The sequence below is a fragment of the Hippocampus guttulatus genome, chromosome 21, assembly GCF_054856545.1.
Source record: "Hippocampus guttulatus isolate MCC_2025c chromosome 21, RoL_Hgut_1.0, whole genome shotgun sequence".
Classification (NCBI taxonomy): domain Eukaryota; kingdom Metazoa; phylum Chordata; class Actinopteri; order Syngnathiformes; family Syngnathidae; genus Hippocampus; species Hippocampus guttulatus.
Genome location: NC_141281.1, coordinates 3,385,808 through 3,400,844, shown reverse-complemented (window position 1 = coordinate 3,400,844; position 15,037 = coordinate 3,385,808). Strand labels below are relative to the sequence as shown.

General features: G+C 42.7%; 1 protein-coding gene across 1 annotated transcript; it reads right to left on the bottom strand.

Moving 5' to 3' along the window:
* Positions 1–8,439: 8,439 nt before the first annotated feature.
* ankrd33ba (ankyrin repeat domain 33ba) lies at positions 8,440–14,966 on the bottom strand. The gene is made up of 6 exons (XM_086101945.1): positions 14,571–14,966; positions 10,827–10,956; positions 10,573–10,713; positions 10,194–10,335; positions 9,920–10,118; positions 8,440–9,539 (listed from the first exon to the last, which is right to left on the bottom strand). The coding sequence occupies exons 1-6, from the start codon at positions 14,964–14,966 to the stop codon at positions 8,997–8,999; spliced, it is 1,551 nt and encodes a 516-aa protein (XP_085958071.1). The 3' UTR covers positions 8,440–8,996.
* Between the last annotated feature and the right edge of the window lie 71 nt (positions 14,967–15,037).

The window sequence follows — 15,037 nt, the reverse complement described above, 5'->3', positions numbered from 1 at the left end:
ATAGTAAGGCGTTTTTAGCTGAAAAAAACGACCATGTATAGTAAGGCGTTTTAGCCGAAAAAAACGACCATGCATAGTAAGCCGTTTTTCGCCGGAAAAAAACGACCATGTATAGTAAGGCGTTTTTAGCCGAAAAAACGACCATGTATAGTGAGCCGTTTTTGGCCGAAAAAAAACGACCATGTATAGTAAGGCGTTTTTAGCCGAAAAAAAAACGACCATGTATAGTAAGGCGTTTTTAGCCGATAAATACGACCATGTAGCAAGGCGTTTTTGCCGGAAAAAACGACCATGTAAAGTAAGGCGTTTTTAGCCGAAAAAAACGACCATTTATAGTAAGACGTTTTTAGCCGAAAAAAACGACCATGTATAGGAAGGCGTTTTTAGCCGAAAAAAACGACCATGTATAGAAAGGCGTTTTTAGCCGAAAAAAACGACCATGTATAGTAAGGCGTTTAGAGGGAAAAAATGACAGAAAAATACGACCATGTATATATAGTAAGGCGTTTTTAGCCGAAAAAAACGACCATGTATAATAAGGCGTTTTTAGCCGAAAAAACCGACGATGGATAGTAAGGCGTTTTTAGCCCAAAAAAACGACCATGTATAGTAAGGCGTTTTTAGAGGGAAAAGAATGACAGAAAAAAACGACCATGTATATAGTAAGGCGTTTTTCGCCGAAAAAAACTACCATGTATAATAAGGCGTTTTTAGCCGAAAAAAAAGACCATGTATAGTAAGGCATTTTTTAGCCGAAAAAAACGACCATGTATAGTAAGGCGTTTTTAGAGGGAAAAAATGACAGAAAAAAATGACCATGTATTGTAAGGCGTTTTTAGCCGAAAAAAAACGACCATGTATAGTAAGGCGTTTTTAGCCGAAAAAAACGACCATGTATAGTAAGGCGTTTTTCTCCGAAAAAAAAACGACCATGTATAGTAAGGCGTTTTTAGCCAATAAATACGACCATGTAGCAAGGCGTTTTTTGCCGGAAAAAACGACCATGTAAAGTAAGGCGTTTTTAGCCGAAAAAAACGACCATTTATAGTAAGACGTTTTTAGCCGAAAAAAACGACCATGTATAGGAAGGCGTTTTTAGCCGAAAAAAAAGACCATGTATAGAAAGGCGTTTTTAGCCGAAAAAAACGGCCATGTATAGTAAGGCGTTTTTAGAGGGAAAAAATGACAGAAAAATACGACCATGTATATATAGTAAGGCGTTTTTAGCCGAAAAAACCGACCATGGATAGTAAGGCGTTTTTAGCCCAAAAAAACGACCATGTATTGTAAGCCGTTTTTTAGCCGAAAAAAACGACCACGTATAGTAAGGCGTTTTTAGAGGGAAAAAATGACAGAAAAAAACGACCATGTATATAGTAAGGCATTTTTCGCCGAAAAAAACTACCATGTATAATAAGGCGTTTTTAGCCGAAAAAAAAGACCATGTATAGTAAGGCATTTTTTAGCTGAAAAAAACGACCATGTATAGTAAGGCGTTTTTAGAGGGAAAAAATGACAGAAAAAAACGACCATGTATTGTAAGGCGTTTTTAGCCGAAAAAAAACGACCATGTATAGTAAGGCGTTTTTAGCCGAAAAAAACGACCATGTATAGTAAGGCGTTTTTAGCCGAAAAAAACGACCATGTATAGTAAGGCGTTTTTCTCCGAAAAAAACGACGATGTATAGTAAGCCATTTTTAGCCGAAAAAAATTACCATGTATAGTAAGTTGTTTTTAGCCGAAAAAAACGACCATGTATATAGTAAGGCGTTTTTACCCGAAAAAAACGACCATGTATAGTAAGGCGTTTTTTTTCCCAAAAAGACGACCATGTATAGTAAGGCATTTTTAGCCGAAAAAAACAACCATGTATAGTATGGCGTTTATAGCCAAAAAAACCCAACCATGTATAGTAAGGCGTTTTTAGAGGAAAAAAATGACAGAAAAAAACGACCATGCATAGTAAGGCATTTTTAGCCGAAAAAAACAACCATGTATAGTCAGGCGTTTTTTAGCCGAAAAATACGACCATGTATAGTAAGGCGTTTTTAGCCGAAAAAAACGACCATGTATAGTAAGGCGTTTTTAGAGGGAAAAAATGACAGAAAAAAACGACCATGTATAGTAATTCGTTTTTAGCCGAAAAAAACGACCATGTATAGTAAGGCGTTTTTAGCCGAAAAAAACGTCCATGTATTGTAAGGCGTTTTTTAGCCGAAAAAAACGACCATGTATTGTAAGGCGTTTTTTAGCCGAAAAAAACGACCATGTATAGTAAGGCGTTTTTAGCCGAAAAAAATTACCATGTATAGTAAGGCGTTTTTAGCCGAAAAAAACGACCATGTATATAATAAGGCGTTTTTAGCCGAAAAAAACGACCATGTATAGTAAGGCGTTTTTTTTCCCAAAAAGACGACCATGTATAGTAAGGCGTTTTTAGCCAGAAAAAAAGACCATGTATAGTAAGGCGTTTTTTTAGCCGAAAAAAACGACCATGCATACTAAGGCTTTTTTAGCCAAAAAAAACGACCATGTATAGTAAGGCGTTTTTAGCCGAAAAAAACAACCATGTATAGTAAGGTGTTTTTAGCCCAAAAAAACGACCATGTATAGTAAGGCGTTTTTAGAGGAAAAAAATGACAGAAAAAAACGACCATGTATAGTAAGGCGTTTTTTTTCCCAAAAAAACGACCATGTATAGTAAGGCGTTTTTAGCCAGAAAAAACGACCATGTATAGTAAGGCGTTTTTTTAGCCGAAAAAAACGACCATGCATACTAAGGCTTTTTTAGCCGAAAAAAACGACCATGTATAGTAAGGCATTTTTAGCCGAAAAAAACAACCATGTATAGTAAGGCGTTTTTAGCCCAAAAAAACGACCATGTATAGTAAGGCGTTTTTAGAGGAAAAAAATGACAGAAAAAAACGACCATGTATAGTAAGGCGATTTTAACCGAAAAAAACCGACCATATATAGAAAGGCTTTTTTAGCCGGAAAAAACGACCATGTATAGAAAGGCGTTTTTAGCCGAAAAAAAAGGCCATGTATAGTCAGGCGTTTTTTAGGTGAAAAAAAACGACCATGTATAGAAGGCGTTTTTAGCCGAAAAAAAAGGCCATGTATAGTCAGGCGTTTTTTAGGTGAAAAAAAACGACCATGTATAGCAAGGCGTTTTTAGCCGAAAAAAGACGACATAGTATATAGTAAGGTGTTTTTGGCCCGAAAAAAACGACATAGTAAGGCTATGTCGTTTTTTACGTCGTTTTTTTCGGGCCAAAAACGCCTTACTATACTATGTCGTTTTATTCGGGCTAAAAACGCCTTACTATACTATGTCGTTTTTTTCCGGGCCAATAACGCCTTACTATACTGTCGTTTTTTTCGGGCCAAAAACGCTTTACTATATGTCGTTTTTTTTCGGGCTAAAAACGCCTTGTCGTTTTTTTGGGGCTAAAACACTTCTCCTGCATGATCGCCTGTCACTGGGGGCTTGCTGGAGCCTATCCCAGCTTTCGGCAATCGGACCTGACATTCATGCTGTCACTGGACGGGTTTTGAACCCGCACTGCCTGGACGGAAAGCCGGCGTGTATACCTCTACGCCACCAGTGACAGTGACTTGCTCTGAACTGTTGGCGTATTTGACATGCATTCCGGAGGCTTTGCAGGAAAAGGTAACTGTTTGGTCTTGTATTTTCACACATCACTGAGCGGGGTTTGAACCGGGGTTGCCTGGACGGAAAGCCAGCGTGCATACCTCTACACCACAAGTGACTAAGAGCTGCTCTGCACTGTCGGCCTATTTGACTTTCACTCTGGACGGTTTGCAGGAAAAATGTGACTGGTGTTGAATTTTCACACATCACTGAGCGGGGTTTGAACCTGGGTTGCCTGGACGCAAAGCCAGCATGTATACCACTACGCCACCAATGACTGTGACTTGCTCTGAACTGAAGGCGTATTTGACATGCACTCCGGAGGCTTTGCAGGAAAAAGTAAATCCTCAGTATTGTATTTTCACACATCACTGAGCAGGGTTTGAACCGGGGTTGCCTGGACGGAAAGCCAGCATGATAACCTCTACACCACCAGTGACTATGAGCTGCTCTGCACTGTCGGCCTATTTGACTTTTACTCTGGAAGGTTTGCAGGAAAAAGGTAATTGGTGTTGCATTTTCACACGTCACTGAGCAGGGTTTGAACCTGGGTTGCCTGGACGGAAAGCCAGCATGTATACCTCTACGCCACCAGTGACTGTGACTTGGTCTGAACTGTTGGCATATTTGACATGCACTCCCGAGGCAGTCCGTTTTTTTCGGCTAAAAACGCCTTACTATACTATGTCGTCTTTTTTCGGGCCATAAACGCCTTACTATATATACTATGTCGTTTTTTTTTCGGGCCAAAAATGCCTTACTATACTATGTCGTTTTTTTCGGGCCAAAAACGCCTTACTATACTATGTCGTTTTTTTCGGCCAAAAACGCCTTAGTATATATGTCGTTTTTTACGTCATTTTTTTCAGGCCAAAAACGCCTTACTATACTATGTCGTTTTTTTCGGGCCAAAAACGCCTTACTATACTATGTCGTTTTTTTCGGGCCAAAAACGCCTTAATATACTATGTCGCTTTTTTCGGGCCAAAAACGCCTTACTATACTATGTCGTTTTTTTCGATCCAAAAACGCCTTACTATACTATGTCGTTTTATTCGGGCCAAAAACGCCTTACTATACTATGTCGTCTTTTTTCGGGCCAAAAACGCCTTACTATACTATGTCGTTTTTTTCGGCCAAAAACGCCTTAGTATACTATGTCGTTTTTTTCGGGCCAAAAACGCCTTACTATATATACTATGTCGTTTTTTTTCGGGCCAAAAATGCCTTACTATAATATGTGGTTTTTTTCGGGCTAAAAACGCCTTACTATACTATGTTGTTTTTTTCGGGCCAAAAACGCCTTACTAAACTATGTCGTTTTTTTCGGGCCAAAAACGCCTTGCTATATACTATGTCGTTTTTTTCTGGCCAAAAACGCCTTACTATACTATGTTGTTTTTTTCGGGCCAAAAACGCCTTACCATACTATGTCGTTTTTTTTCGGGCCAAAAACTCCTTAATATACTGTCGTTTTTTTCGGGCCAAAAACGCCTTACTATACTATGTCGTTTTTTTCGGGCCAAAAACGTCTTACTATACTATGTCGTTTTTTTCGGGCCCAAAACGCCTTACTATACTATGTCGTTTTTTTCGGGCCAAAAACGCCTTACTATACTATGTCGTTTTTTTCGGGCCAAAAACGCCTTAATATACTATGTCGCTTTTTTCGGGCCAAATACGCCTTACTATACTATGTCGTTTTTTTCGGGCCAAAAACGCCTTACTATACTATGTCGTTTTTTTCGATCCAAAAACGCCTTACTATACTATGTCGTTTTATTCGGGCCAAAAACGCCTTACTATACTATGTCGTCTTTTTTCGGGCCAAAAACGCCTTACTATACTATGTCGTTTTTTTCGGGCCAAAAACGCCTTAATATACTATGTCGCTTTTTTCGGGCCAAAAACGCCTTACTATACTATGTCGTTTTATTCGGGCCAAAAACGCCTTACTATACTATGTCGTCTTTTTTCGGGCCAAAAACGCCTTACTATACTATGTCGTTTTTTTCGGGCCAAAAACGCCTCAATATACTATGTCGCTTTTTTCGGGCCAAAAACGCCTTACTATACTATGTCGGTTTTTTTCGGGCCAAAAACGCCTTACTATACTATGTCGTTTTTTAAGGGCCAAAAACGCCTTACTATACGTTGTTGTTGTTTTTGGCTAAAAACGCCTTACTATACATGGTCGTTTTTTTCTGTCATTTTTTTCGGCTCGAAACCCTTTACTATACATGGCCGTTTTTTTCTGTCATTTTTTCCCTCTAAAAACGCCTTACTATACATGGTCGTTTTTTTCAGCTAAAAACGCCTTACAATACATGGTCTTTTTTCGGCAAAAAACGCCTTACAACACATGGTCGGTGTTTTTTCGGCTAAAAGCGCCTTACAGTACATGGTCTTTTTTCGGCTCGAAACGCCTTAGTATACATGGTGGGGTTTTTTCGGCTAAAAACGCCTTCCTATACATGGTCGTTATTTCCTTTTAAAAACGCTTTACAATACATGGCCTACTTTACAGAATAAGGAATTTTTAACCCCAAAAAAACACCAAGTAGATTCTTCATCAGAATCAGAATCATCTTTATTGGCCAAGTATGTAGAACACACAAGGAATTTGTCTCCGGTATAACACGCTGCATTAGTATCATCGTAAACAACAAATCATTGAACCATTTTAGAGTAACCAGTCAGTCTCCACTGTACTTACTTCATGCTCTTAAGTAAACACGCGTCAAGGGTTAAAACTTCTTACTACTCTATAAATGGTCATCTTTTTGGGGTTAAAAACGCCTGAGTTATTCTGTATTCCTGTAATTTGAATATGTGAAGTGTCAGTTGTGTGTTCCATGAGGTAACACCATCCCTAGTGTACATTCTTTTTTTTTTTTTTCTTGTTTATTGAACATAAAACATATATACAGTAATAATTTGACAGAAAATAAGGTAGATAAAAAAAGAATAATTCAAAAAGGTAAACTGAATAGATATGGTGAAATTCTGACACCGTTGACGGGTTGGCTCATCAATCGACTTATATTGCTTTGACTCACCTCTTTTGAAGGTAGAAGGTATGGCGTGTTGTGTAGCTGGTGTTGAATAGTTGTTTCAAGACACACAGCCAAGCATTTTACACATGCCTGTGGAAACATAAAATAAAATACATTGCACATATCTCGTTCTGTCAATCTAATTATTACAAGCGATATGATAGTATCGATATCGGGATCAAGTACGAAGCTCTTCACAGGTCCAATAACATTCGTTCATGTGTGACTCATTCAACTCGTATTCTTGCGTGTCCTGTCCCACAAGCAACCAGCAGGGGCCCCTATTAAGGTTTCCATGCAAAACTCCAATCCGGCACTCCTGAAAGTGCTAATCCAGAATGAGGTCACACTCTTTTAAATCCCCACGCTTTCATCGAGCATCGCATGGTTGCATACTGTAATTGCTGTCATGTCAGTCTCCACTGTACTGCTTCATCTTTTTCTAAATGTAGGCTTCTCTGAATTAATGATGGATTTGGGTCATATAGACGGGAGGAGGAGCACGCCTGTAGTATGTCATAACCTCAGGTTACACTGAGGGCCAACAGCTGGTTCAGCAACACTCAGAATCAGAATCATCATTATTGGCCAAGTATGTAGACCACACAAGGAATTTGTCTCCGGTATAACACGCTGCATTAGTATCATCGTAAACAACAAAATCATTGAACCATTTTAGAGTAACCAGTAGTTTTGTAGTACAAGAAGAGTGGGTCAGTGGCTGTTTAAGGAGGTAATGGCTAGAGGGAAGAAGCTAAGTGTCTACTGGATTTGGTGCGCATGGATCTGTAGCGTCTGACTGACTCATGACCTACATACTATGTCATGCATTCAGTGTTAATATGATTGTCTTGGCCACATGCTGCAATACGAGACCTTGCTCATGTGGGGTTTGCACTAGTCTCTTCAAGTGCAAGGAGTCCTTCAACTTACCTCTGTTGTCCGGTTTCCTCCCAGATTCCAAAAACATGCATAGCAGTTTTTGGAATCTGAAATTGTCACTCGAAATTGTCCCAAGTTGTGAGTGTGGGCGAAGATGGTTGTTCGTCTCTGTGTACCCTGCGATGGGCTGGCAACCGTTTCTTGGTTCCCGCCGACTGCCCGAAGACGGCGGGGATAGGCTCCGGCACGCCCGGCGACCCTTGTGAGGATAAAGCGGATCAGAAAATGGATTGATGGAAAATAGACTAATCATATTTTAACCTTACTGTGTACTGTACTCTGCAGGTTATGGATACAATGAATCGTCTTCACTAAGGCATATACTGTGCATATGTATTTGTTGCGCTGCCTTAGGCAGTGGCACTAAAATAACAATAATAATAACATAATAATGCATCCATTCACAATAGTGCATGTCCATAATAGGATCGCGGATGAGTTACGCTCAATCCTTGGAGACGCTTGGCAAAAGGTGATGTAGATTTGGGGCCTTGCTGCAGAGTGAAAATCAACAAGTAGTTGATGCAAACTCTCACTAGGATTTGTAGGTCACTATGGATGCCACAAGTTGTCAGCAAACGACCACTTTTGTCTTAATGAAGAGCCTCAACTAACCTGAAATTGTTTCCTGGGCACAAAGACGGTACCCGATGGCCTGAAGACATCAACAGCAAATCGGTAAGTTTTTCAGCAAATAATGGAGGATAAATTCTGGCCCCCGCAAAAATACGTTTGAAAAGGTGAATTGGTGATGTGATGTAATATAATGAACAACTGCTTTGACATGATTGCATAATTCATTTATTTATTACCAAATACAGTACAGTATTTTCAGCACAGCCTGTCTGTAGAATATGTTGCAACAAGATTTTCCACTCGTATTTAGTGTATTGCTGGAAAAAAGCCTAGTACAAATATAATTCTGTTTTTGTGTCATTTTCGACAAAGGTAATGAAGCTTTTGTTGTTGTGCTTCAAGAGACTTTGGATTGGGTTTTTTTTACACCCCCCCACCAAAACGTTGGTGTGATATATATATTTTTTTTAATTACAAAAATAAAGGCTTGGCCATTAGGGCTGCTTTTAAGAGCAATAAATAGGAAAAATAAGTTAAAGCTTCAAACACTTTCAAGTATAATATTCCCTGGGTAATCCATACGTGACATTGCAAATGACATAAGCACCAATAAAGCCGACTGCCATCTTTTTTCCTCTTTGCATCCATTCATTTCATGATACAAATCAACATTTTCTGGAACACTGCTGGTAAGTCGAGTCACCCTGAGTCAAATAACGGCCAACTCATGACCTGTTTTTGGTTTATTCCGCATTAAAAAGAAGCACTACTTCCTCATCCCAACAGTGAGGCGTCCTTTGGTTAATGCCTCCAATCTCCTCCTCTCGGCCTCCTCGGCTTTCCTCCTCTCCTCTTTGAGCTCCTTATATCGCCACTTAGGGACCTGCAGCAGGTGTCTGGCTCCATCTTTAGCGCTGCTCTTCCTGCGGACCTTTTCAGGCTCATAAGTGGGCGGGGGGGCCTTGGACACCCGCACCTTGGGGATGCTGAATCCCGGCCTAACGCTGCTCCTCCTGAGCAACATGTGCAGAGGCAGCAGGCTGGTCCTTCGTAGCTCCATTCCGTTATAGGCCAACATTGTCAGGCTGGAGCTCCCGGCTCGAGGCGTCGTGCTTTGTGTCTGCAGGCTGGCCCGTCGGTCGGGTGAGGGCTTGGGCACCAAAGTGATCCGTGAGTTCTGGAACAGCTTCAGGTGGGTGTCCGCCCTGTCCGGATTGATGGCGGTGAGCTCTTTGGCCCGCTGATGATGGAGGATCTCGGGAACTGCGTAGCGGCGTTTGCCCACACTCGGGGGGCTGTCAGGACACACCTAAAATACAAGTGGCATTGGCAGAACTTTCCAGAAGCTCAAAACACAATACCTGGTGCGCTCGGTTTAGGACGGGATTGACATTGGGACGCTATGGGGTTCCGAGTGACACCATGAAAAAAAACATGATCAGGCGGCATGATAAAGCACGCTGCGTTTAGGGTTGTGTGCCGTGTTGCTACAAATGTTTAATCGCCGGCCAACTGCAAGGTGCTGTGATAATACGCAAGAGTACAATTTCCGTCTCGTAATCGGTGAACGTCAAAATGGTTATTGTAAACCAGAGGAAATATGTTCACAAATCCTATTCAGTCCATTCTCTATTTTAGACCATATCCCCATTCGAACTCGGAAGAGGGAGTGACTTTCCGGCCACTCACCGTATGACAAGTCACGGCGATAAATGGGCTCCTGATGGCAGTCGTCACAGACACCAGGTGGTCGATGACTCCGGCGTCCTCGGGATTGGTGACGTTGGCAACGTTGAAGACGTCGCGCACGGAGTCGCTCAAGCGCTTCAGACAGCCTCGGGGCTCCCGGGCTTTGGCCACCATTGATGCCAAGGGAGGCCATTCTAGACTGAGAAAGTCATGTTGCTGTGAGCCTTCAACTGGAGCGAGGCGCAAGACCAAGAGGAGGAATTTTGGTTTTTACCTGTACGCGTCACATATTTGATCCGGTGTGGATCGTTCCATCAGTCGGGCCATCACCCAGGCAGTTTCATAGCGCCCAGTGAACAAGGCCCACTCTCTGGCGGTCATTTGGCGGCCACAGTCTCGAGCGTTTAGGGTGGCTCCTGATAGTAACAAGAGGAAATGAGTCAGATCTTCGATGACGTTACACTCTCGGAACTCCAACGCTTCAGGGTGGGAACACCAAGGACTTCAACAAACAGGTCAAACGACTGTCATGATTTTTTTTCAAACTTCCTCATTGAAAAGTATTTTCAAATCTTTGAGTTCTTGGCCCCCCCGGTTGTAAATGTAGCAGTGCTGCGAACAATTTGGACTTGACGTACAGACATTCTCCTCACCCGCCATCATGAGCGAGCGCACACATTCAACGCGGCCCTGCACGGCGGCTTTCATGAGAGCAGTGAAGCCGTGACAGTTTCTCCTCTCGATGTCCAAGCCCGAGTAGTAGTTGAGCAGGTAGTTGGTGATGGTAATGTGACCTAAAGAAAAGACAGACACAAACAGAATAGATCAGAGTCCTTCGTTCCCGAGTAATTGAAGGCATTTTTTTTGCATCATTTTGTGAATGGAGTCGGGCGTTTGTGCGACTGACCTGCCTGCGCCGCAGTGATGAGGGCCGTGTTCCCCTCGCTGTCCTGCCAGTTAGCGTCCAGATACGGGCACTGGGACAGCGCTATGACAACGTCAACGTAACCCTGGTAACAAGCAACCAGCAGCCCTGTCTGAGACGACAAAAAGTCAGAGCATGAAATGAGGGAAACGCACGCAAGATTTGTGCTGCCACGTTGAACCCCGAGAGATGCAAAATCCAAGCAGAGCAGCGCCAGTAGGCACGGACGTTTGTGAATTCATGTGACATGTTTTCACTGCAAACCGAGACATGTTGAACTCAACGGAAAAATAAGCAAGAGTCGCCGTCTGATTTTTGGGTGCCAGAAAAGGAGTTGCTGTTTGTGTGCGTACGTGTGAATGTCGCTCTGTGTGGGAGTGATGCTTATGTTTGCCACAGTGATGACCCTGGAAAATTCAGCTGAAAGTAAAAGTAAAAGTTGGGTACTTTCTTGGCAGTCAGAAGCCAACACAAACAAAGTTGATGATGGCCGAGTACAAATTTACTCTTCATAGGGTCGCGCCTTTAGCTCTGTTTTGTATACTGTACATGCTATTCACATCATAACTCACTCTCTGTCTGTCTCTCATATATATATATATATACACACACACACACACACACACACACATTTTTTGTGCGTGTGTGTGTGTACACAACGTTTGACCAGGCTGTAGGCGTGTCACACATTTTGAGCGACGAAAGATAATATTTTTTTAACCAGCAACACTGACACCTAGTGTACAGTCAGAGAACAGAAGAGAAGTGATACACGTTTTTGACGGACACTTGCAATGTACTTTCCCAAGCCACGCAGAACCGAAACATAAGGATGAAAAAGAGTCGCATGGGGCTCTTGTCGTTAGTTTCATGATATTCTTCAATATCAAAATTGGTCTATATGTACAGCAGCTCATAAGGAGGGAACGCTCTGCAACTCTCAGGTTAGTCCCGGAGAAACAACCGGAATGATAATAAAAAAAAAAAAACAACAACACCAACATCCAATGTTATACTTTGTACCTTTGAAATCACACAACATAAAATCCCCACCGACAGAGTATTTGGAATTTCCCTTAGTGCCGGCTGCTTGAGGCAGAATTTATAGCCCATGCGTAATGGACATGATGCAAAACAAACACAACTATTAAAACAAGCCAGGCTGTCAGCCGAGTGCATGTAATCACATTAACGTCATCAGGCCCCGGAGCCACGATGAGACAAAGGGGGAATGTTTGTCGGCAATCCTTGGTGGATTGTCTGTAAAACCACACGTGACTCTGGTCCGCGCAGATCTGTTTGGTTGTACACATGCAAGCCTGTCTCATAGACACATGCACATACAGTGTTGGACTTGTTCCGCAAACCAATTTCCGACTCAAACATGCCATCGTTTCATCTTTTGTGGACCTCACGTCCGCATCTTCAGTCGTGTGCCTGTCATTGGCTTGCAATTTAACTGGAGCTGGTGGCAACACCCCGACCGACATCTGTCAAGTCCATCCATTTTGGTGGCCTCTTGCAAATGTGAGTAAAAGTGGCGACATCTACTTATCACTCCAGGTGCATTAAAAGCGCTCATCAAAAAAATGCACTCCACAAGCCCATACTACTGCAACAAAAAATGCCGGTTATGTTGCATGTTCGATCACGCAAAAGAAATGTGGTCAAGTTATTATTAGCATCCTCTTGGGAGGATCCAGCGCCAGAAATTGAACATCTTATCTTTCTCACTCACAGGAAGAGAGATGTCATGATGCACTGCACTCATTAAGACAGTCAACCTCTTGATTCATTAAAATTATCCAAGCATGTCTCTCATATAGCCGGTCTTTTTTTGCAAAATAACAATAATAATAATACATCATGCAACAGTGCAAGGGTGAGACCAAGGGCCATTTCCACTCAATGGAAACGTGTGAACACTCCTGTCTGGAGCGATATCAAATCACATGTGCATGACATTGATTTTTTCAATCGTTCACGTTAGCTGGGCTACTGCCATAGCATCGCTTGGCCTGATGGCGCTGTTGTCCTGCACTCATATTTATCATACAATCTAACAACATTCTGTGTTAGTCCTTCCTTGTCTCCTCTCCTGCACTCACCCTGTTAGGAAAATGTGGTCGACGGGCGCTAAACGGGGGGGGGGGGGGGGGCGAACGAGAACAGTGGCCTCATTTAAACTTAATGGATTCTGTGTGTGTGGGGGGGGGGGGGGTTGCGTGTGCAAGGCTGTTGAGTCAGGGTCATAGTCTTTCCCAGAAGGGGTTAAAAGGACACTATATTTTTGCCAGGGGGTACAACTATAAAAATATAGACCAAGTTGCACAGCTTGTACTTTGCAGCCTGTAGCCAATTAGAGACCAGATGAAACCAGTAAATGAATCATAATATCGTATTGGGTATTTTCTGGATTGTTAATTTGAACTAATGGCCTGTTTTGTATCATGTTTGTGACATGCCCCCCCCCCCCCCCCAATCTTATGAGACATCTTCTGACTGCAGGAGAAGTATTAATTTCACAGTGTTTTATATTTCTTTCTTTTTTTGTCATCTGACTACACAGAGGTTTCAGCGAGGAAGAGAAAAAAAAGTGTACTAGCAACCATAGAACAGGGAATAGTACTGATTGCTACATTTCTTCTTGCTACAATATGAGCAATGCCGTCACACATATGCTATAAGACGGTCCCCTCATGTCTTGTCTTCCACATATCTTCAGTCAAGCAAGACTTCTTTATTTTAAATGTTGTTTCCAGTGGTTAAAGAGTCTATGGAAGCGACAAAGTTATTCACTTCACATGAAAAAAAAATGATTGTGTTCAATTCTGTATTTTGATTAGGCAAAACTGGCCCAGTAAAATGGTATTACATGGAGGCCAGACTGTATCCTTCCCACGAGGCCTTAAAATAGTCCTGTAAGCCTCTGCACAAAGCCCAGGCTTAATTATTTCTCTCCAGAATCGGATACGCCCTAAGTGAACTGATCTCAGTGTGTAAGCAAGATAGGGCGTTTAAACGTGTGCTCCTGCATGGAGTGCCTGCGTGGGTTTTCTCTGGGTACTCCAGTTTCCTCCCACATTGCAAAAACATGCATGGCAGGTGAATGGAACACTCAATATTGCCCCGAGGTGTGAGTGTGAGCACGGATGGTTGCTCGTCTCCGTGCACCCTGCAATTGGCTGGCAACCAGTTTAGAGTGTTACCCGCCGACTGCCCCAAAGACAGCTGGGATAAGCTCCAGCAGGCCCACGACCCTTGTGACGATCGGACGATTAGAAAATGGATAGATGGATGGAGGGATGGACAGATGGATACACACTGTGCACGCACACACAAACACACATATATATAAATTATATATATATATATACATATATATAAGCAATGTAAATTTTACAGCCATATAATTATCACCTTTTGTGATTATTTTTCTAGCTTCATTAATATGATCGTTGCTAATTTAAGATCTCCATTTTATGATTAACATTGTACATGTTTTACATGCGCGTTGAATTTATTAATGTATTTGTCTTCACCTCATTTACCATTGACCTGGCCTATTTAAATTTCCAATGTGCATTTAAAATAGAGACGTGGCTCTGTATTGCCCTCTAAGGTGAAGGCTAAAAACCCTTGAAATTGGGTAAAGCATGGCTGTGTCCAAGTGTAAATAGTGGAGGTGGCCCTCACGTCGCGCGTTTCTATGAATGCACTCCGTACCCTGTTGTTCCGGTCCGTCTGCGTGACCTCCTCCTCCGCGAGCCCGTGCCGTATCATGATCCGTACGACGGCGGCGTTGTTGGTGCAGCACGCCCGGAAGAAGGAGACGGGTTCCAGACTCTGCGGGGACGGGGAGTCCTCGAACGCATCATCGGGAGGGTAGAAGGAGTCGTCGGACACGATGCTCCTGGTGTCGTCCAAGTCCTCGAAGTCAACTTCTTCGAAATCCTCCTCCTCGTTCTCTTGGCCCACCTCCCACGAGCCGCGGTAGTCTTCCTCCTCGACTATGGCCGGATGGGTTTGAGCGACGCCAGCGCCGTTTTTTAGCTGCTGGAGCTGCTTGACCCGGAGCGACGCTGCGACCCCTCCGTCCCTGTCGTCCGTGATCAGCACCATCTAACTCAGGGCTAGCGCTGACTGGCGAGCCGGGCGCGGGCATAGGACTGGCCGTCTCCTCCGGTCTGGAT